This window comes from Mytilus californianus, unplaced genomic scaffold (assembly GCF_021869535.1).
Source record: "Mytilus californianus isolate M0D057914Y unplaced genomic scaffold, xbMytCali1.0.p SCAF_3, whole genome shotgun sequence".
NCBI lineage: Eukaryota > Metazoa > Mollusca > Bivalvia > Mytilida > Mytilidae > Mytilus > Mytilus californianus.
The window spans coordinates 49,188,447-49,213,921 of NW_026262679.1; the positions used below are offsets into that span (position 1 = coordinate 49,188,447).

Genomic DNA, 25,475 nt, shown 5'->3' on the forward strand with positions numbered 1-25,475 from the left:
TGTAGGTCTTTGACTAGTTATAGGCCACTGCCTGTTGTTTCGACATCTTCGAGAGTTTACGGAATAGAACCCATTCAATTTGTTCTCAGTCATATTCTCGTATAACACTTTACGCTAAAGTGCTTTCTACATCTTATGATGCACTCTTCCATCTTGTATAATCAATTATAATAACATCATCTTTAAATTAATGGGGAAATCAAGGGTGCTCGTCATGTATAGCATTGATTCTTCACTCATCTTTTCCAGTTTGGGTTTTTAGCTTCCTGATATTAGTTTTAGCTTTAAGATCCAAGAAAAGAATACACCATTTTAATCTACGTAAGGATATAACTTCTTCAAAATATTTTCTTATTCTACTCGTCATTGTCAAAACCTGTTGCAAAAAAAAAATCCCTTGTAATTTTACACGTGTTACAATAACATCAAACATTACGTTATATTGAGATTTAAAAACTGCATATGTACTGAAAATAACTGTTACTTTTATTAGTCATTTATCAGGAAGTAACAAAGACAAATCACTAATGAACAAAATGTCTAAGATTTTAATCGTGTTGACTTTTGTTTTGAGTACGTTCAAGTGTTTTCCTATCAGAAAAACACTTTATGGAAAAGTCCGCGGAAAAGTTACTTTTCGCGTCCCGCAAGTAGAAGTGGAGGAATATCTTGGTGTTCCATATGCATCTTCACCGACGGGTAATCTACGCTACAAGGTAGGAGAATATTTAATTATTAAAATGTCAGTATCACCAGTAATCCTGACCAGTGGCGATCTGAGCACAAAATAAATATAACCTGATTTTCTAACAAGAATAAATAGCCAGGAGAAAATATAAAAAGTTTAATTCACGTCATTTGGACTCTGTTGTATTGTTGTCTCATTTGCAATAATACCAAATCTCCTTTTTGTTTTTAAGAATTAAAGAAATAACTTTACGATGACACATCTTTTAATATATGGGTTCCGTTCGCAAAACAACATAAGTAGGGAATGGAATATAAATCACACAACGTTGTGCAATTAAGTCGTTTGACACACAAAAACTACAAAAGAGCAAACAATTATTTTATTCACTTTCAGATTGAATCGCTACAATTGCGGAATTTTGTTATCGAACATTTTTTATAATGAAATTAAATTACTCTTACAGATAATTGAATCGAGCGCCGCGAAGAATTGAAAACTCATCTAATAAGAAATAAAGCTAATTGAGCAGATGGCTATGGAAGAAAATTTGAACATTTAGTACTGAAAATTATATATACTGTTCAAAAAAAGAATCGCATAGATCGGCACAATTTTTCAAAATGCAAAATATATATTTTACAAGGTAAAATGAAACGGTCAGTTGCATCTTCGAACTTTTACAGGTAATAGTGGAGTGACCAAGCCAACAAATTTTTAACTTTAATGGACCACCCTACCTGCAGGCTAAATTATGATTTTTCGTGTAGAGAAATGTTTAAACTTTAAGTTTTGCCTGGTCGTAGAATCGAAAAATGGTGCATTTTTTTTTTAATTTGAAGATATATATATAATATTTCACTAGGTAACTGGTTAAAATTGTTTAACTGAAGTACTGCTAGGTTAGCGTATATTTTTGTTATGACTAATTCGATTGTATGGGCAGGAATTATGACATCAGCAGCCTATTATGGACCCCCCAGAAAGAGTTGCTGTAAGGGTCCGTTAACATGCAATTTGCACAACATTTTCAGAACTCTGGGCTTCTCATTGTTTATCAGTGGGTTTAAACATTCCGCATAGTCAAAGCTGTATCCACCGTCCATGAGTTTTACTGTAATGTATTTATAAGAAATGATTTTCCCAATATTTCTGGCTTTACATATTTTCATCAGACATCGTTTTCATTGTCTTTTTCTTCAGAAATTGCTTGTTGAGTCAGATGATTCCTACATCCCACAGACCCTCCACACAATGAAATACTTGTACAAGCTAAATTCTGTGTGTAGCATACTCAACTGTTATTTCAAGCTCTTTACCTTTGCATGTTAAAATAATTTGTTGAAGGATATCTGATGACAAAGGCCCTTCACACAAAACTGGTTTGTGTTCTCAATTCTTCAAACAAATATGTTGTCTTTAAAAACAGTAAAGAGATCTTCAATGCTTTCAGTGCTTTTGGATGAGATAAAAAAAAATGAGCCATGACAGTCACTGAACGCCTTCCATATGTTTGGTGCAATACTTTTTTTATACAGTTTATATCTCTGAATCAATTGAAATATGCTTCATATAAAGTAACCATTTGGACCTCATAGAACAGTGTTAATTCGGGAATACCACGATCAAACTATTCACAAATATGAATCTGTTTACTGTATTTCGAGTATAAATTGCAGAGTCAAAATATGAGTCATATAGCCATGCGGAAGTTTATAACTTACCAAATGTTGCTATATAAAAGATGAAAGCCCATGTAATCCGCATATTCTATTCATGTGGGAGCATAAAACGTCTGTCATAGACCACTTTTGTTGTTGGGCAACATCATACAATTGCTGATTAAATGTTTGCTCTGTATTTTGCTGCACATACCTTGTTTCTTCGTATCTTTGGATTATGCCTATATCCAAATATTCTAAGCTAGTGTTATATCTTCATACTTCCAAGTATGATTCTCAAAAGCCATGGAAATTTTGATTGTCAATCATATTTTTTTTATCCAAACTCATGGTGTAGTTGTAATTCCAATTCAGGATGAAATGGGGTAAAAAAGTTAGTTGCTTAATGTAACTATACATCTCCTATTCACAAGATTTTTCACATCTTGTCGTCAGAAGGTCAGAAGCATTACCATCACCATTATAAGCTTAAAAATCAATTATCCACAACAAAAATGTTGTAAGTAAGCAAGGAGAGTGTTGTAGGGAATATGAAATAGATATTTCAGATGGTGTTGGGTAAGTCCCATTTGATATATGTAAGAACTGCATTTAACTAGGAAATGTTGAAGTGGCTTCATGTAACATTTGGTCTCCATTCAAAGTTATTGTCTCAATATCAGTTTCAATTTCTGACAGTATTTATCCAGATTTTAAATGGTTAATGGCTTGAATGGCTTCATAATTTAAGATTGAACTACTGAGCCTTACATTTGATTCTTCCTGTCGTTTATTTTTTCGTACAATTATTAATTTTTCATAATGTTTTTCTAACCTAAACTGTAGTTAGGCTGAAGCGAACGTTATTTTCAATTCGTGAAGTATTAAGAAGCAACAGTATTTTCCCAAAAGAAAAGACATGACATAGGCTTTTTGTGAACAAGCAAGTCTTCATGCATGTTACCAATTAGTCTATGAGAATCATTCTAGCTAAACATTCAACTCGTCGTTTAACTTTTTTTTTACTGGAATGCTAAGAAAAAATTAACCATGCAAGTCTTGTAGTAAAGGACCTTTGTTTTAAATTCTTGTGAAAAACGAGTGAATTTATTTCTAAATGTCATTTTTTATCCGATATTACTATTATGTTTTGGAGTCCTTCGACTATTTCAGCATATCGTAGAAATTTGTCGCGTTTCTACGATCTGTGCTTGCAAAAAATACTAGCAGTCCAGTCAAAAGGCGTGGACATTGATCTGGTCTTTACAGACTATGAACAACATGGTTGATCATCAGAACGGAAAGTATCTGTATGATCATCTAAAATGTCAGGCTGTGTAAACTTTTACCATACTAGTGTATGATTTGTTACAATATTTGTGATAATGATACCTATATATATGAACATCATCAGTCGAACTATACTAACTTCATGGCCTGAGCCGGTGAAGCACATCCTCTTTTCTTGTATTCACAGCATTATAAAGGGTACCTTTTGCAATTAGACAGGAAAGTTTTTTACTTGTTTTAAACTGATATGTATTTGAAAATTCCCAGTTCTTTGAAGCACGACTTCTTTTAGCATGCAAAGATGTCAGCATTAGTAGACTACTAAAAGTAGACATCTTCTTATGTGCTCCAATTTGACTTTACTCTTCGAAAAAATCTATTTTTAACTTTGGAAAAAAACACGAAAAAAATATCTTTTTGACAAGAATTAATCAGTCAAAAACTGTTTAAAACTTTGTTCAATAAACCTATGATACAACAATATCAATATTTACATAGTCAATGCTCTTCAACTTTGTACTTGTTTGGCTTTATAAATGTTTTGATCTGAGCGTCACTGATGAGTCTATGTAGACGAAACGCGCGTCTGGCGTGTTAAACTATAATCCGGGTACCTTTGATAACTATTTACATATTTAATTGGCCCAAACTCGAACAACAGAATGATGCAGTGCTGAAGCGATTTGTCAATAAAAAGTAAATATTCTTCGTATCGGTAAAAGAAATAAATCCGGAAATTCACTGACTTATAATGTCGATAAAAATTATGTAGAAAAACGTGAATTTATTAGAAAAACTGAGCCGGAGTGGTCTCATAACTTTACGTAATGAAGTTTTATTACTTTTTCACTCAACAAATTTGGAAGATATCGATGTACTGTAAATTTACAAATGTTGTGACCACTCAGGGAAATAAGTTAGTGTGCATATCTTTATAACTGGGTGAAAACGAAAAAATAAGGCTAAATAGAAGGAATTATAGTTTTATCATATGAATTAGCACTTAAACTTTCATAAAATGCCAAATCAAGAGTTTGAGGACTATAAAAAAGAAAGAAAAGTAAATATCTTGTCAAGTTGCGCATGAATGAAAATTTCAACATGTCGTTTTCTTTCCATTTTATAAAAACTGCACCGTAGGAAATGGCTACGACCGGGCAAAAAATAAGATTAAGGTATTGGCCTTGCAAAAAAATAATGTTTAGCCTGCAGTTATGCCGGTCCATTAAAGTCGTAAAATAAGCACCTTGTTCTTGATTTGTCACTCCACTATACGTTTTAAACTTTAAATTCCCGTTCCTTTGATTTGGCTTTCTGTCACATGAAATTTGCGACTCGCTAAAAGTACGTTTAATAACTCTTTTAAAATAATGGTAAAACAGATATCAAAAACAAAAAAATATAAAAAATATACCGTTTCAAAGAATGATCACTAGAAAACCCAAAGGTCTTAAAACCTACTTAAATGAAATAAGTCGTCCTCCTAAGGTTGCCTTTAGCAGTGATACATATTAATTTCATTGCAATCTGAGAATTCAATCAAAACAACAAATATCGAACCAATTGAGAAATGAACACTCATTAAAAAGAACCAAGTTTTATTACTAAAAACCATTTCTAACGACTATAACAGATAGTCCCAGGCATGATAATTGGTATAAGATATGTTTAAATTTAACCACTTGGTCTTTATCCTTTTTGGTCACGTTCTGTTAGTCCTCTATACCGGTTATCATCACATGAGGAGTTCAGCACTTTAGTTTTGGCATAACAAATTGGGAATATTTCCAAAAATATCAGTGAAAAATTCAAATATGCCTTTTGCATCACATATAGAAATAAGAAGACAAGGTATGATTGCCAGTGAGACAACTCTCCACAAGAGACCAAATGACACAGAAATTAATAACTATAGGTCACCGTACGGCCTTCAACAATGAGCAAAGCCCGTACCGCATAGTCAGCTGCAAAAGGCCCCGGAATGAATAATGTAAAACAATTCAAACGAGAAAACTAACGGCCTAATTTATATACAAAATAATTAACGAAAAACAAATATGTTACACAGCAACAAACGACAACCACTGAATTACAGGCTCCTGACTTGGGACAGGCACATACAGAATGTGGCTGGGTTGAACTAGTCAGATGGTGTTTAACCCTCCCCCTAACCTGGGACAGTGGTATAACAGCACTAAACAAGAACACACTCTGCAAAACAATAAACAATAAACAAATATGTTATATTAGTTTTACGTAATGCCGATAGGACCAGCATGACATACTGGTATGGTAGTTAATATCGTATAGGATATAGGGGCATATAAAACATGGTGCTTGAAATGAGCATATCAATCTGAATCATTCTGTTTTTATATTTGAATAAGACCAATGTGTAAATCTGAACATAATACAATAAATATACGAGTTGTATATGTTTCACTTGTGAAATAGAGAAAACCGTAGCATTAATATTAACTTTTGCCATAATAACTTATTGCGGTAAATCGAAAAGACAATATTACGTCAAATTAATTATTTTCCCATATAATATTATTAGTTACGATAATTCTAATATTCGACTTTTTATTTTCGAAAAGAGTACTATGTCTGGCAAGATTTTTTGAGATAACCATTTGATTAGATAATTTCCCATGTCGTTATCAGAGTAAACAAATATGTTATTATTATTCTTACATTATTTGTAGAGACCACAGAAGCCTATGAAATGGAATCCTCGCATTTTAGATACAACCAATCTTCCACCAGCATGTCCACAGGAGAGAAAGAACTTTGTTCAATTTCATAGACCAGGGTTTGACAACTTTAACGAGGACTGTCTATATATGAACATCTATGTACCAAGAGTATGTTATAATTTGGTCTTTTGTAAAACAAAAAGCGCTTCAGAATCTCTTAACTTAAATAGTTAATCTTATGAAGTAAAGCAGATTTATGACTTGATATTTTATTTTCGGAATTGACAGTTAAGTCTTAAATAATATAACAATTTAAAAAATACGGCTGATAAAACACTCGATTATAATGTTATTTAAAAATAGAATTCAAACACAAATGGATGTTATATATTTATGTAAAGACAAATACAATTTAAGTTGTAGTTACTGACGTATTTAAATTTCGACCAATTCATTTTGGAAAGTAAAGAGTATTTTCAAAAAATTTATCATTTCTTGCGTAATCACAGGTCAATAAAAGGACACTACCGATTCTATTATTCATCCATGGAGGTTCCAATAGTGTGGGAATGGGAGCTGTGTTTGATGGTGACATCTTAGCTGCACATGGAGAAATAATTGTCATCACATTCAATTTTAGAATCGACAATCTAGGTATAATGTATATATAGATCAGCACAAATGTTTCAATCTAAAACATGGATATAAGAAGATGTGGTATGAGTGCCAATGAGACAACTCTCCATCCAAGTCACAATTTGTAAAAGTAAACCATTATAGGTCAAAGTACGGTCTTCAACACGGAGCCTTGGCTCACACCGAACAGCAAGCTATATAGGGCCCAAAAATGACTAGTGTAAAACCATTCAAACGAGAAAACCAACGGTCTAATCTATATAAAAAACGAGAAACGAGAAACACTTATCAACAAACGACAACCACTGAACATCAGGTTCCTGACTTAGGACAGGTGCAAACAAATGCAGCGGGTTTAAACGATTTAATAGCCTTTTTAGCGCTCAAGACTAGTATTTATGATATCAAATGTTATATTATTCAAATCCATCAGGTAAGATTGAGCACAAGAGCTTGAGAACAAAATATTTAAAAACCAAAAAAATGGTTTTAACCGAAATGCCAAAATTTATATTTAATACATGTATTCGATCCCTGGAATCCATTGGGTTCTATACTAAATTTAACTGTCAAAAAAAAACTTTCCCAAACTCTTCTAGATAATGTTTGCATCATTTTTAAATTCGATTTGCTTTAGAACATTAAGTCGAAAATATCCGACAACTGATTCATAGATTTTACTTGTCATATGTTATAAGTCATACTTCTTCTAAATCACAATAGGTAATATACATGTAGTCGTCATCATGCGTTTGTTGACCATCACAAGTGTTCTCTTTAAACTAATCGGCGGCTTCTTTTCGCCAGCAAGGCATGCCACTTTCAGATAAGATATATTCATCTCCTGGAAAATCTTCGAAATTTCAACTTTAATTGTTCATAGTTTCAATCCCTGCCTTCCCAATATTGCTTATCGTCTCCGTTGAAAATCATTTACGTATTTAAACCTAGGTTGCTCATTCTTCATTATTTTTTACTGAGTGTCTTTGGTTTTATCGTCGATATAAATTCCAGTTTATTTTCGAAATGTATATAAGTATTGATCATCAAAATATTTCTCTTTAGTATATTTCATACTTCTTTTGCTGGTTACAACTATTTTTTTTCGATGGCAAACAAAAAGCATAACTTTTCAGATAGAGTGAGAGACCCATATTCGTCGCATAATTCGTTCATTTCCACTTACATCCGACCTACATTTGAATATTTGGAACTTTTTATGAAGGTTTCAGAAATTTAACTAAATGAAAAAAATGTTTGATAAAGAAATTATCTTCAAAACATTGGTTAATTGTTCTAAAAACGAACGCAAACTCAAGAGGAAATCAAGTTGTTCGTGTACCATGGGGGGCACATTTTCGCCGCAATGTATGATATGACCATCCTCATTATCCTGGTATATTATAAAAACAAATGTTTGTAATTACATGAATTAGCTTGAGAGATCAATCCTTTACGATTTTTCTCACAAATATTTACTTTAAGGCTGCGCATGATTGCCATATAAATCTTACATAATTGCCAAAATCATTTAAAAACACCTGCGTTTTCTCAATATGTGCGAATAACCTTGGAAATGGGGTAAATAGGAATATCAACAGTTGTAACATTACAAACAGCCTTTACCATCTATTTAGGCAAGTATTGAGTAAAGGCACACAAATTTTACAGAAAAAATAGCAAAACGGCGAAAATGTGTCCAAGGCGAATATGCGCCACCCACTCTACATCTATTTAAAAAATCTGGTTTTCGGCTGAAAGACTTTGCAATGTTTTAAGTGTTTATTTCAATTTTTAACTTTTATATCACAATACAAAGAACAATTTGAATTAATACAAAACATGCTTATAAATTATATGTAGATGTATAAAATAAAATTAAGAATGAAAATGGGAATGTGTCAAAGAGACAACAACCCGACTAAAGAGCAGAAAACTGCCCAAGGCCACCAATGGGTCTTCAACACAGCGAGAAAATCCCGCATCCGGAGCCGTGCTTCAGCTGGCCCCTAAACAAAAATGTGTACTAGCTCAGTGATAATGGACGTCATACTAAACTCTAAAACCTATAAATGAACTAAAATTAAAAATCATACAAGACTAACAAAGGCAAGAGGCTCCTGACTTGGGACGGTCGCAAAAATGCGGCGGGGTTAAACATGTTTTGTGAGATCTCTAACCCCCGCCCCCTCCCCTATACCTCTAGCCAAAGTAGAAAAAAAAAACACACACAGCAATACGCACAGTAAAACTCAGTTTAAAAAAGTCAGAGTCGTATATCGATATATATAACGTTCATACTTTTACAATATTAACAGGGTTTTATGCAGATCCACGTAAAGGTATAAAGGGCAACAATGGTCTTATGGATCAAGTATTGGCTATGAAATGGATAAAGAGAAATATCAAGTATTTTAATGGTGACCCGTCTAAAGTTACAATATACGGACATAGTGCTGGAGCTGGGAACGCTGGTGTTCACTTACTATCAGGTTTGAGCAAAGGTATGAAAATAATGAGAACAATATACCATAAAAGGTAAATAATTTAACATACAATCTGTGAAAATTCTTTAGTCAATCAATCTGTTTCATTCCCTGGGCACAATGAAACTGAGAAAAAAAACCAATCACTATCCAATGCGTGCATAGTAAGAGGTGCATGCTATTTCGATACACTAAGCGTAATTCTAAATGCAAAACATTATAAATGATTTCACTTCTATTAGTGTAGGCGGTGCCTGCATTGTCGACACAATAGGCGTGGTATCAATTTGAGTACATTCTGATTGTATTTACTCCTATTGGTGTAAAAGGTGTCCTAATTGTCGACAGACTAGGCGCCATTCCAATTTGAGTACTTTCTGATTGTGTTGACTCCTATTGGTGTTAAAGGTGTCCTAATTGTCGACAGACTTGGCGTCATTCTAATTTGAGAACATTCTGATTATTTTCACTCCTATTTATGTAATTGGTGCCTACATTGTCGACAGACTAGGTATAACGTATATGCATCTATATAAAAATAAGAAGATGTGGTATGATTGCAAATGAGACCAAACGACACAGAAATTAAGTTTATTCCTTCATTGTGACGTTTTTAAACAACATAATTATCTCAATATCCATGTTTCCACACGAAGTCTGATATTGAAATATATAAAATTATGATAATTTATGTTGTCATTAATAAGTGTTTATTCCTATATGCTTCTATTCACTCTAACAGGGTTATTTAGAAATGCAATAATCCACAGTGGCGCACCAATTTCGCACTTTTTTCTATCAAGATGTATACAAACCAGTAGAGTTTCAAATATTCCTCCAAATTGTAGACCGGGTACCAGTCTTATCACCACTGAGGGACAAGAGGTTAGTTATGAACTAGTCAGGAAGTTCCTATTTAAAGGTATCTAAATATAATTTTAGAAAGGAGACAACATGAAGCGTTAGGATTCTGTTAACTTCTTTGTCATTATACTCTTTTGAAGTTCGTTGTAAAGTACTAACAACATATATTTCTAAACTATCTTTTGAATTATTTTAAAAGTACAAAGATATTGTTCATTTTCAATTTAGTTGCATGTACATTAACACATTATAGATGTATATATCTTTCTAGTAAACTTTCGAGGAATTTTGAATTTCGATATTTACAAAACCAATAAATAACCATTGTTCAGTACATACTAGTATATTTTTTTTACTAATTTTGGGATAATTTGATACCATGAAGCAGTTAAAGAAAGTTATTATACAAGTATCGATTAGATTCAGGTCTGGATTTTTTTTTGGAAAAGGGTGGGAGGGGACAGTTTCTGTCTTTTAGTTGGGTCAGCTTCTAACCTGTTGGCAGGTCATCATGCCAAACCAAGTTCTTTGGATAGGGAGACCTTTCCTACTGATGCACCATTGTAACAATCTAGATCGATCAATAAACTAAACAAATGACATTGCACACTTTTAGACATTTGTGCTACCCAAATATCTGTCAGGGCTTACTTTTAGTTTTGAATTGATTTCATATTTTGAAGTGTATATCTGTACCTTAGTCATTTTCTGTCAACGATTCGAGGAATAATTTTTCAGGCTCAAATTATTATTTTTTTTAGATCTAACGTCATCTATCGCTTCATATTGTTATTTTGAATTATGGATGGATAGAAGAAAAAAAATCTAAAACTGTGCAACTTAAAAGATACCCGTCTATACATAATTATGTGAGATACCACCACTCTTCATGACTGTAATGACTAACGTAATTGAATTGAAATATGCCTAAAATATTGATATTATACACAAGAATCACATCTCTTTTAATCCTTTTTTTTGTATCGAAGCAATTAATTGTATACATGTACTTGTATTTAAAGTCAAATTACTGATCTGTTTTAATTTACTGGATTAACCTTCATTAGAAACACTTCAATCCAAACATTTGAAAGCCAGGGATGTATAAACACGTAGAAACTTGATGAATATATGACCAAATAGGAAACTAAAAAGAACAGCCAAATTCATCTTTCAACTTTGTCCGAGGGAGTAATTTTTCATTAATCATCGGAGAATTTTAAAGAAAAAGAAGGTTTTAATACACGTCAGTACAGAAGCACTGACTAGTGAGCTGATGATAGTATTGTCCTCGGGGACCAACAATTCCATTAGCAGTGAAAGATATTACTAGACCAGATGCAATGATCTTTTAACGACAAAGGGATAATTAAAAGTTATTTCAATAAGTCTGTGAAGCAGAAATAGAGAAGCGCAATACTTGAGTGTCAGAAACAATATTTTCCAGACGGACTCACTTATCAAATATTAAATTACAGTAAAGAAATACAAAGTATATTCATTTAAAAATGGAATATTTGGGCATATATATAATATTATTTTGACATCATACAAGAACTGTATTTGACGTTTTTGACCTTAAAAGGTATGACGAGGAGACAATCCTAGTCTAAGATCAATAAACTACGAAGTTTATTTTTTTACTTTTTATAATTTAATAGAATAATTTGGTTGTAATTGATGGGGAATTTCTAAGAGGCAGTCCAGAAAAACTGTTTACTTGTGGAAAATTCCACGCTGGTTCAGTACTATTAATGATGGCACGGGATGAAGGATTCCCATTAGATATATCAAGTATGTATTTAAAAGAAAACCCACTTTAATGCCTACATATAATTTTTCAATATACGTTCCATTGCAAAGTGTGTCAAAAGAAGTTAAACATGCTAAAATTTAAAACAAAATGGATATCTTCCCTTTTCTATTGATTATCTTACAGTTGGTTTGTCAGTCCTCAAGGGTATCAACCACCAAGTGAACCAAGTAAACCGACATCCATCCATCCATCCATACATACATACGGTCCCTCTGTGGTGCTTTTTATATAGATTGATAAAATTGAGAATGGAAATGGGGAATGTGTCAAAGAGACAACACCCCGGCCAAAGAGCAGAAAACAGCCGAAGGCCACCAAAGGGTCTTCAATACAGCGAGAAAATCCCGAACCCGGAGGCGTGCTTCAGCTGGCCCTTAAACAAAAATATGTACTAGTTCAGTAATAATGGACGTCACACTATACTCCGAAATATATAAAAGAAACTAAAATTAAAAATCATACAAGACTAACAAAGGTCAGAGGCTCCTGACTTGAGACAGGCGCAAAAATGCGGCGGGGTTAAACATGTTTTTTGAACCTATATTCCAAGACCACATGTCTTTGTAGATCACTTTTTTACTCTTCCTTAATTGGTCTCTTAAAACAGGTTTTACTGTATATTTATAATAAAGAAACAGATATAGCCTGATGAAAAAAGAAAATTATATTTTCTCTCTTCTCTCGCCTCAAAATAAAGCATACCAATTCATGACAGATTGAAAAGAAATGAAAAGAAACACAAACAATATACGAAAAACTAAAAAATAAAACTGCCCGGTGAATTCATTTTCTCTTGATGGGAAATCAGCTAATGTTCCAGTTGTAGGTCAATATCAAATGTATGAGTCATTGGTTTTAAAATATAAAGATGATATGTAATACAAACATTGAACATACAACCGACAAAGGTTGTCCTTTGGTATATATTTTTTTAATATACATCTAACAGTTTTTCCGGCCTTTCAATTCATAGTAGCAGCTTAGAAAACCATGTAAATAAACTCATCATAGATACCAAGATTGAAATTTTGTATTTGCGCAAGACGCGCGTTTCGTCTACAAAAGACTCATCAGTGACGCTCGAATCAAAAAAAGTTAAAAGGCCAAATTAAGTACGAAGTTGAAGAGCATTGAGGACCAAAAATTCCTAAAAGTTTTGCCAAATACAGCTAAGGTAATCTATTCCTGAGGTAGAAAAGCCTTAGTATTCCAAAAATGTAAAATTTTGTAAACAGCTAATTTATAATTATGATCATATCAATGATAATTCATGTCAACACTGAAGTGCTGACTATTGGGATGGTGATACCCTCGGGGAATAAAAACTCCACCAGCAGTGGCATCGACCCAGTGGTTGTAAATATTTTACTAAACTCATCATAGATACCAGGATTGAAATTTTGTATTTGCGCCAGACGCGCGTTACACAGTTGTTCGCATAAATCAAGATCTGAAGAAAACTGTAAAAATCAATGAATTCAAACTTTGAATTATTTTTCCCAAATATTTTAGCATACAGAGAACGAGATTTAGACCAAGTAATCCAATATTATGCGACTAATCTGTTTGCAGAAAGACCCGATTTTGCAGGTACTTAAGAATAATTAAGTAGGTTAATTGAAAATAGATATGACATAAGTTGTACGTCAAGTTGAGTAGTGTAGGTTCATCAACCATGATACTTTTCATATAAATGTGTACCAATTCTATACGTTTCTAATTTAACCGAGCAATATGTAATAGAATAAATTAAATACGGGTTTCAACATTCAATTAAACAATTTGTAATTGAAAATTAATTGAATCACATTTAGGATACACGATAATTTTAAAACCATTTCATACTGCATTAGTGACACCCATCGCCTTGTTCATGACATGGAAATCCGGTTATAAGTCGAATTCGATAGAATAACATTATCGGTACCAACTAATGTCTCATCAGTGATGTTCGGGGCCAATCAAAGGAATGCAAAACATGATAACTACAGATGTACAAATGATGTATGATTACATAAAGGGAATAAATGAATAAACACAATAAAAAGACTAGCGAAAACCGTTTAAATTTATTCGACTTATATATGAATTTAAACAATTTCTGCTTTATTTGATACATTCTATTTGGGATCAAATCTATTTTGTAGATATCCTGAAAAAAGAAATAAAGATCTGGGAGACACTGAATCTATCAAATTATCCTCAAGTAAGTTGACAAAATAGAAATAGGCAGATTTTACTTCTTGGAAGAACAAAGCAATGTCCTTGCTTTCACTGGGAAAGGAAATTGTAACGACAACAAAAGTTGAAGGATTTGTTTGTTTTGATAACAACACGCACATATCATTTTTTAAATATATTCATATAGAACATATTTTAAAATGATAGTTCCTGATGAAGATTAATAAATAAAATTTAGCACTGTAATGAAATGAGTCAAACAAAAAGAGGCGGAAGATGTGAAGGGAACATTCAAATATCATAAATCGAAAAAAACTAACAATGGCAATAAAAAAAAAATCGACGAAAAACAAACAAGTTCACAAAACACTAGATAGAAAAAGTAAAGACTGATAAAATGACGTTGCCATATTAAAGGTGTTAGGTCTATAGTAAGGGACAAAAGTCTTAACAATTTAGTGGTACGTTTGGGTCCAACCATTTTATAAGTCTACAAGAGCAACACGACAGGTGCCATATGTGGAGCAAGCTCTGCTTACCCTTCCGGATTACATAAGATCATCCCCAGTTTTTGGTGGGTTCGTGTTGCTCAGTCTTTAGTTTTCTATGCTGTGTTGTGTAAATTGTTGTTTGTCTTTTTGTTTTATTCGTTTTTTGCCATGGCATTGTCAGTTTGTTTTCGATTTATGAATTTGAATATCACTTTGGTATCTTCCGTCTCTCTTCTGAGTAACACATATTTATTTACTCTGCATTGAGACAACTATACACCAGAGTCCAGATGACGTGGATGTATAAAACTTTGGGTCCCCGTAGGGACCTCAACAATTAGCAAAATCCATACTGTTAAGCCAGCTATAAAACGCACAGACATTACAAAATATAAAACAATTCAAACGCCTGATTTAAGACAAAAAAAAAGAAGCAATATTACAGAGAGTAAACAAAGACAACTGAATTAAAGCCAGTGATTATTCTAACTGTAACAAACGCATGCGATTATAAAGAGTAATATCCCTTACCTGGTTCACCGCTTAATGTGAATAGTTTTCATCTTCCCTCCCCCCCCCCCCCCCCCCCCTCCACCGGCGTAGGAGTTATACTGCTTGACAACTGTCCTTTTTCTGGTGTTATTAAAATCGTACTACTAATATAACGACATTTTTTTGTATATTTACACAAAACCTAATCTATAAATCTAATTTGATTCTTATTTCTATATTACGAGAGAAGTTTCCATTGCCAAAAACAGGGAAAAAAAGTGTAATGAAAAGCTGGATTTTTTTTGATGTTTTTCATTTTGTCAGTTGTTACTGGAAGGTCTTCAACGAGGACTAAAGTCAAGCCTTATATAGCAGGGTCAAAACAATTCAGGAAAAAAATGAATAGTGCGTGTTACGCATTTGCACACGAGAAACCCGAAGAACCGACATAAAGAGATATAATAAATACTGATGTATTTGGTTTCGTTAATAAATTAGAAGGCAACAGTAGTATACCGATGTTCAAATCTCATGAGTCCATTAACACGATGTAAAGCAATGTAAAAAACAAAAAACCGGCATGAACTTCAAAAGGACCGGATATATTGACAGGATGTATCACCCCCTATAAAATCCACACCCAGCAAAAAAAATCACAATCAAACATGTTGCTAGTGAGTCAAGACACAGAATACCCGTAACCACATTATTATTTCAGGCCTCACAAGTCAGGGCAGATTTAGGAATCTTCGCGCCAATGATGAAACTCGCAGACATGATATCTGCATGGCAAAAGAACGTGTATACACTCAGTTTTGATTATGTTTCTCAAAACGCTACCGGACCAGATTGGATAGGTAATAGTATTTCTTACTGGTTAAAAGTTAGCATAAGTATAAATAAGTTAACTGTCAGTATTATTAAATACCCCTTTTACAAGTTGTCCCGCGTTACCTTAAATAAAATGATGTTCCTTTCTTTTTTAGAATTGAAAAAAAGTTCAGTTGACCAATAAAGATCATATAAAATCAAATGATGAGTACTGTTGAATTTTGTATTATATGTAATGCATATATTAGCTCTAATTGATACTTGGAAAAAACTCATGCAAAATTGGTGAGATCGAGTGTAAATTTTAATTCTGATCATTTTGTTATTAGGAGTACAACATGGATGGGATACATTTTATGTATTCGGTGTACCGACAGTAGGACACCCAAAGTTCTCATATACAGCACGTGATGCAGAGGTTTCTAAAGTAACGATGCAACTAATCAGCTATTTTGTCAAAAAAGGGTATGATAGACAATGGTCTAGCATTTAAAATATTAAGGATGTTTTCGGCATATTTCCAAGTGCAATTAGAAAACATCGATATAAGCTATTTGTATGGCATCCAATGGACCGCAATCCACTATAGACTGTATAATATGTAACTATGAGGGTAACCATATTTGCTACAACGACAAATACAGGCCAACATTGGATGGAAAAATTGTAAATGAACATAAAATAATTAACAAACTAAAACAAATAAAAGATGCCAACGAAAAAAAAAAGAAGAAACAAAACAAATAGCAAATGATGTTTGTACAAATGTATATCTGTGCTATAGTTTTAGCTAATTCAGGAACATCACAATAGAAAAATGTCATATCAGTAAGATGAAAAACTAAGTAACACAGATAACTATCCACATTATATAACAAAAATTTAAATTGAGCTATCCGAGCCCCATTTGGCTTCTGTAATGACTTCGGGAGCCTTAGAATAGCGAATAGGTTGTTCTGCGTAATTGACCCACATTAGACTGTTAATGTTCCATTCTTACATTAGAGATGGTCAGGACTGTTGTCATCAGTTTTATTTTACTGACGTATCGGACATACCACGTATCAAACAAACATACAATGCACTTTGAATGAGTGATGAAACATAATGTAAAAGTTGATATTTTCTGGTAAACGGGAGCTTATAAAATTTTATTCATGTTCCATTGCCCTTAACACATGCATTTTATGTATATATATGTGTTAAAGGTCTGATACACGAATAATTTACTACTAAATGTTGTAAGTTCCGACGTCTTTAATAAATTTTAACAATGTATGAATTTACTTTGACGAAAAAGACATAAAAATATTACTGACAAAATACTTCCAAATAAATGAATAAATATTGATAGCAAATATATAATAATCCTTCAATTTTGATTAATTCTAGAAATTGGCAATCCTGTGATTTGAGATTGAAGAAGTACAATTCGGAGAAAAAATCTATCAACAAACTGAATTATGTCAACGGTAAAACAGTTGTTACTAATGAAATCAATTTTAAACAACCAAGACTTGACTTTTGGTACAAATATTTGTATCCTTTTAATTTCAAATGTCCCCATAGACATAAACCATATAAAGGTTACATGTAATCCATTCATGTATATCTAAGAAATAACGATATGATGAAGAATTAAAAGTAATCCATCAAATGACATTTGTTTTATATTTTCTATGATTATCTAAAAAGCATCCTATAACGATAATCCCATTCGACACAAATTTGAGATTCGTGATTTTGCTTCCATAACTCCTATCATAAAAGATTTTATACATTTTCAGAGGCAAAAGTGTATTATTTTGTGTGTCTAAAATATGAGCTCGCTGACCACTTCATGATAGTTACTTGTTGTTAAAGAATTGATAGGATTGAAAAGGGGTGAAACTTGAAACGACGATGTTTTGAAACAGAAAAATTGTCCAAAACCCTGTCAAAATCTGTCAACGATTGCTATTGATTTTAACCCAATGCATAAAAACCAGTCTCATGCGCAAATGTGTTTTAAGTCTCAATCCTCGTCCTTTGTCTTCTATGATATGCAACACACATTTTCATTTTTTAGCAGGTCTTATTTATTGTATTCCCCCTTTTTGTACATCTGATGTGCCAGAGTTAATTTAATAATATCAAACCATTTATCAGATAATCCCAATCCATTCAATCATTTGATACCATGTTATGGCTCATTGGGGACTTGCAACTTCAATTTTATTTTGATGTCTTTAGCACATATTTGATAAATTTAAACCTGGTTATAAAAGCAAGCTAGACCAGTGTAACAATATTAAGACTAAATAATTCATTTCAACTAAAAATTTGAAACTTTGAATTATCTCATTCATGATTTGGATTCACATCGGTTTTGGTAGATTTTTCTGACTAAAACCAAGTTAACAATTACCCTATTTGTTTATTCAAATCATCTTTTTAGCATATATTTACCTTTGCAAAAGGCTAAATTATATAAATGGGTATACGTTCTCAACAATAGAGGAGTTAAGTAAGGAAGGAAATTTTAGTAATCTGTTTACAGAAATGTGTCTTTGATGTCTTTCGCCCCTCTTTTACAAATACCTAAATACAGTACTAGCCTCGGGATATGGTTGTCCTCTAGGAACCGTACAATCAAATTAAATCCACTAAACTTCTGAGATTTACTGAAAGCAGTGTCTTTTGGAACGAATAAAAGAATCTTCATTTTACACCATTTCAAACAATGCTAATACATAATACAGATTACCTTTTGGTCTAAGTATTCCTTGTTTCGCTCCGTTTTGGTGTGTATGAGATTCCCCAAAAAAGAGGCGAAAGATACCAATTGGACTTTCAAACTCATAAGTCGAAAATAAACTGACAACGCCATAGCTAAAAAAGAAAAAGACCAATAGACAAACAACAGTACACAAAACAAAACATAGAAAACTAAAGATTGAGCAACACGAACCCCACCAAAAACTTTGGGTGATCTCAAGGTTTTAACAAAATGGTGATAGATGCTATTGCCACTTACTTGACAACTGTAGCTATGGTATTCATCTGCCATTACGAAAAATAACGTTGTAGTTTTAGTACAAACGAAAGCAGAATATCTTTCTATTGAATTGACATTTAATCGTTAGGAATATGCATGTACATATACATTTTAAGGAGTTAGTTTGCTTAAGGATTAAACACATTTTTTCTAGAGGTTATTGATGTGTAAACTGGGAAGATTAACTCATAAACTGAATAAAAGTCCGAATTTTAGCTGATACTGTTCCATGGTCAGGTGTGTCCATAAAAAGTGTCAATTATAGCCCATTGTTAATAAAACATGTAAAACTCAGGCTATTTAAGGGTTGTACTCTCCACCTTAAATTTTTAGCACTCATCATTGGCCTGAATTTTCAGCACCTTTCCTGATATTTTCAGCATAAACCTCAAATTTTGAGATTATATGAGATAAGATTGAAAAATAATTCTTAATCCATCTATATATTTATATATAATGACTGAATAATAGCCAACGATAAATCTTACGGGGCGATGGATCATATAAATATGATACAGTACACTACAAAATATAATATATAACCAGTCTAAAAGGGTACAACATCACCAAAAAAATGACAGTAAACGAACAAATGTAACGTTAAATATTTCGGATAACAGATATCCTTCATCAGTATGAGCACGATGTAAAATGAATCAGATCAATCTATTCTGATTATTAAACTATAGCAATCTTGAATTCTATACAATAAAAAAAGTGAAACAGTTTCACCCGAACATCATATATGTAGAGACGCTAATAAACTTTTAAAATTTCCAAAAAACGACTCAAAGACATGCCTAAAATGAAAATAGTAATTAGAGATATGAACTGGCACAACTCTAAAATTCCAAAATGACGTCAGTTAATATGTTACAACAACTGCGTGTAAATACATTCCCCCCCCAAAAAAAACCCAGCACTGATCGATATATAAGCTGGTATATGTATATACCAGGTGTATATCTAAGAGTATTGGAAAAAAATAAAATATAATCTTTCAATGGTTGTAATAACAATTGATAAGCTCCACCAATGAGAATTTTCCTATGGTGATCCCTGCAAACCTTATATAAAACCCATAGGTTCAAGACAAGATATTTTCAAATATATGTATATAAACTGAATACACTATCTATTTAGTATACATGTATATACATCTATTTAAAAAATCTCGTCTCATACCTGTGATAGCACCATGCTGCATCCAAACATTTGTATTTTTTTCTGATACAAATAAACCTGTTTAAACTTATTTGGTATCTTGCAAACTTCTTTGCCTTTACTTTCGAAAATGTTGATGATGTTCTTTGGTTCTTTGGTTCTTTGGTCCTTTTTTTCTGTTTCTTCTTTATGTTTGGGATACTGCACAGGCAGACTTGTCTGCTAAGTATTTAGATAAGATTGATGTTGACAGACACCTAGAACTATGGATCACAAATGTGAGGACTTCAGTTTTCCCATTGTCAACTTTCTTTTCAATCTTGTAACGTATCATATCCTCTGTGACCAAGCTTATGTCTTGAGGTTATTATCAGTTTGAAGATTTCACTAAAAGTGATACACTCTTTACTCAAAAACTAATTGAGTTCAGTTATACGGAAGAACTACTGACATTATTTTTTGAAATCAGTCTGATTCATGAATTGGTTGGTTGCTACTGTGTATTAGTGACAGTTTAACATATGTCAGGTTCCAGGTGTCATTGTTATTTTCCTGGCATTGACATAAAAGGCCGAATTTGATACTTATGTGACATTTGAAGCATTCATAGCAAATGCTTGCTCTGTCTATGTAGGTGATCACTTGTTTTATCTTAGACTTGTAAGAAAATAGCTGAACACTGACATGCTACATGCTACATGTATAAAGTTTAGTTTCAGATTTATTACTGGCACTAAGAATACTTGTTTTCTAGTAAGTGATACAGACGTCAAGGGCCTCTATTTAGTAGATTTTAATTAATTTGGTACTGTTATATTAACATTTACTATACATTTTCTTTTAATCAAATGAATTAAATTTTTAGCTCACTTGGACCAAAGGGTCAAGTTAGCTATTCTCATCACTTGGCCTCCATTGTTCGTGAACTTTTACATAAATCTTTTCTGAAACTACTTGGCCAATTGGAACCAAACTTGGCCACAATCATATTTTTTGTAAATAGTCTAAAAATTATGTCTGCTTACCGGGCCTACTAACCAGCAAGGCAGACCTGACTGAAAATAGAATATAGGGATAATTGCAAGTTTTCTTCATTATCTTGAAAAATGCAATAGATAGAAAAAATCTGACAGGGGCAGACATGTTTAGAATATTAAGAACTACCTTTTGTCCACTAACATCTAAAATGTCAGACGACTTCTTATAGGAGCTATTGCCCTTAAATGACGACTATTACCAATTTTTTTTTTCATTTTTGATTTATCTTGAAAATCATAATAGATAGAGAGAAACTTCAGAAAGCAACAATGATGAGAAAGACAAGATCTACAAATAAATCAGCATGACCACAATCGTTAGTCAACAGCATTTTGGAGTTAATGCCGATTTATGACTATTTTTAGTTTTTTTTTGCATATAATCTTGAAACTATAATAGATATATAGAATCTTAAGTAAGCAAAGATGATCAGCAAGACAAGATCTTAAAATTAGTCAGCATTGCCAAATTGTCAGTTGACTCCTTATGGGAGTTATTGCCCTTAAATGACGATTTTTACCATTTTTTTTTGTGTTATTGCGTATAATTTTAAAACTGCAATATATAGAGAGAAATTTTATATAGCAAATATAAATAAGAAGATGTGGTATGAGTGCCAATGAGACAACTCTCCATCCAAGTCATAATGTATAAAAAGTAAACAATTATAGGTCAAAGTACGGCCTTCAACACGGAGACTTGGCTCACACCGAACAGCAAACTATAAAGGGCCCCAAAATGACTAGCGTAAAACAATAGAAACAAGGAACACTTATGAACCACACCAACAAACGACAACGACTGAACAACAGGCTCCTGACTTAGGATTATGATTCAAAATACTAGATCTACAAAAAAATTTGATACCGCTAAAATAACTTTTCGACTATTTATGTGAGTTATTCCCCTGAAATGACACATTTTACAATATTGCGTTTTTGCCTATTATCTTAAAAACTATATAAAAAAAAGAGTAAAATATCAAAAATACTCCAAGGAAAATTCAAAACGGAAAGTCCTTTATCAAATGGTGAAATCAAAAGCTAAAACATACCAAACGAATAGAAAACAACTGTCCTGACCCTGGTACAGGCATTTTTGTATGTAAACAATGGTGGATTAAACCTGGTTTTATAGCTAGCTAATCCTCTCACTTGTATTTATACATAGAAATTTAAATAGCAAAAATGATCAACAGGACAAGCTCTCAAATCTGTCAACTCTTTATAAGATGTTTTTGACCTTTAATGATGAATTTTACCATTTTTTTTTTCATTGATGGATAAAGAGAAACTGTAAACAGCAAAAATAGTCAACATAGCTGAAATTGTCAGTTAATTCCTCAACGGTAGAGGAATGTGTTTTACATTGGAACTTCTAATGGTTTTTTGGTGCAACAACCATCGACACTTTACCTTAGGTAAATGTATACCATCTTTTTTAATTCACTAGATGAAATGATATACTGGCAGCTATAATGTAAACTGAAACTTTGAGGAAATATAAAAACTGTCTTCAAAACTTAAATGTTTAGATACATGTACAGAAACATGGTCTTACAACTAAATACGTCTGAATGAGTTTCAACTAGTGCTTCCCCTGGCCAATTCTTTATTAAAAAGCTGGAATGGTTACAAACTGCATACAAAACGCATAAAATTCTTTTTACATGCATGATTTCCGCAGTTTTAGTGAGTAAGCACACTTTCCAATTTTACACACAAACATGTACACCAATGACCAGCTTGGTAGGAGTAGTCACACCTGATTTTTTATGAGGTCTGGCTATTTTGGCGTTGAAATACTTGAAGTTCGTTTTATCTACTAGTCCACAATACTCTGTTTGAAATCAAGATAAAAGACTGGACTATAGTATTTAATTATTGCAGGTTAGTGGTACTGGCTCTTAAGCCACATGTTTGTGGATGCCGTACAAAAAAGGTTTTTAAAACTGTTTGTTCTATGTCGCAAAAGGCTGTTAGGACCTCATAATTTCAAGCTACATATAATCGAAATTGAGTAAGCCTTCCGTATGATGTTGGGTATGTAACATGTACAAAAAAGAGGCGTGAGATACCAAAGGGACATTCAAACTCACAAGTCGAAAACAAACCTACAACGTGTTGGCTAAAAAAAAAAGAAACAGACAAACAATAGAATACAAATCACAACACAGAAAACCAAAGACTGATCAACATGAACCCCACCCAAAATATGGGGGTGATCTCAGGTGCTCCTAAAAAGTAAGCAGACCCTGGTCCACACGTGGCACCCGTCGTGCTGCTCATGTTAGTAGAAACTCGGTGATAAGTCCAATTCGGTAGGTCACATTTGAGGAAAAGGGGACGGGATTGTAGTTATGGCAATTGGTACATATCCATTGTCATCAAGTAACTTGATACTCTATATTGAGAAGATATCAAGTACTTACAAGACAAACAGCTCGTAAGTAGAATGAACAGACAAGACATAAAGCGGATGCACACGAGAATCCGTAAATCCGTAAATCAAAGGAATATTGCTTCTATGGATGTTCTTCATTTTGAAATTTTTAGGTACATGAATAAAAGGAGATTGAGACAGCAACTCAACGACAAAAAGTAATTAAAAGACATATAGAGGGCAACATGAAGTCTTCAACAATATAGAAGTGTTATAACAATACGTCTAGTTCCGAATCGTCCCTAGTCAACGAAAAAAAATCAAAGATCTGTAATAAACATGTCTAGAACGATGATACGAAGAAATTACATCTGAAACAAAATACAGATTGTTCCCCGGGTCGACTACCAGCATATAAAGCTCTTAGGTTAATCTTGCATATCAAACTCGTTCGAATTATTTTAGAAACTGAAAGCTATATTTTTGTTATTCTATGATTTTTTTTGGGGGAGGAGGTGGGGTAATCTTTTAGCTTCAATGAAAGATTTTCAAAAGAATAATACTCCATAATTACTTCATATTTATTTGTTTTTGCTATCAACAAGTCTGTTATCTAATTCAAAATCCCACAAAGTTGACCTTGTCGTCTGCCGTGATACCTATAAAATAGAATTCAGAATTATTGTCAACTATTTTAATTGTTGATTAAATAAAGCTTCTTTCATTAAGTATTTTCTGTAAGAAAAAATGTTCATTTACATTTCAAAGTATATATATATCCTACTTATTTATTAGTCTTCACAAAAATACCTGTGGTTACAAAATACAAAAAAATTGAAACATTACAGTAATTTTAGCAATCACGCATTTTATGAACAATAAACTGTTGACAAAGATATGTGCCTCGCTGTTTTGTAATTTTTGTAGTATAATAAAAATATTGAAACCAAATGGCAATACTAAAACATATAATCGTTGCAAAAAAATCAAATTCAATGAACCGTGACTTAATGTGCAGGACCAAATAACCTCCATGGAAATGAGAAATGCCAATGCTTATAACACTGCATACTAAATACCATTAACTTATCATAAGTTGCACCCTTTACACTAACCAAACACAAACTTGAACTTGTAAACACTGTAAAAGTTTCAAAGTCAATGAACCATGATGAGGGGATGGGGCTATATAATCTCTATGGAAAAGAGACTTGCAAATTAATACAACTGCATACCGAAAATCAATGAGTTCCTCTGAAAATGATCTAATCACAAAATTTAACATGAAACTATGCAAAACATTCAAAGTCAATATATCATGGCTGATGGGGCGGTATAAAATAATCTCCACGGAAATGAGATGTATCAATGCTAATGCATCGACATTCTAAGCTTCATTGACCTACCTCTCATGGTCCCCTTAAACTGACCTATTCACAAACTAATACATGAAAACCAAGCAAAAGTTTGAAAGTCAATAAATCATGACTGAGGGAGCGGGGCAAAATAATCTTAATGGAAATGAGATGTGCCAGTGCTAATACAGCTACATACCAAATATCATTGACCTACTACTAGTGGTTCTCCATAAACTAACCTAATAATCACAAACTAATACATTGTTGAAGGCGAGACCAGAACTAAATATTTACAGGTATTAACTATTATTTCTTATTATATATCAGAAACCAACTAGGAATTATCACTTCAGAACAAAAT

General features: G+C 32.7%; 1 protein-coding gene across 1 annotated transcript; it reads left to right on the top strand.

Annotated features, from left to right (window-relative positions):
* The first annotated feature begins 501 nt into the window (after positions 1 to 501).
* LOC127733510 (putative inactive carboxylesterase 4) lies at positions 502 to 16,319 on the top strand. Its single transcript, XM_052242863.1, has 10 exons — positions 502 to 716; positions 6,348 to 6,506; positions 6,848 to 6,992; positions 9,293 to 9,478; positions 10,203 to 10,345; positions 11,986 to 12,118; positions 13,653 to 13,730; positions 14,288 to 14,346; positions 16,023 to 16,161; positions 16,291 to 16,319. The coding sequence occupies exons 1-10, from the start codon at positions 528 to 530 to the stop codon at positions 16,317 to 16,319; spliced, it is 1,260 nt and encodes a 419-aa protein (XP_052098823.1). The 5' UTR covers positions 502 to 527.
* The last annotated feature ends 9,156 nt before the right edge of the window (positions 16,320 to 25,475 follow it).

Bases quoted from the DNA above. Each gene is read 5' to 3' on its own strand.
- LOC127733510 (XM_052242863.1), top strand. From the start codon at position 528: ATGAACAAAATGTCTAAGATTTTAATCGTGTTGACTTTTGTTTTGAGT. The intron at 6,993-9,292 runs GTATAATGTATA...CAATATTAACAG, and splicing joins TTTTAGAATCGACAATCTAG to GGTTTTATGCAGATCCACGT. The intron at 14,347-16,022 runs GTAAGTTGACAA...TTATTATTTCAG, and splicing joins ATCTATCAAATTATCCTCAA to GCCTCACAAGTCAGGGCAGA.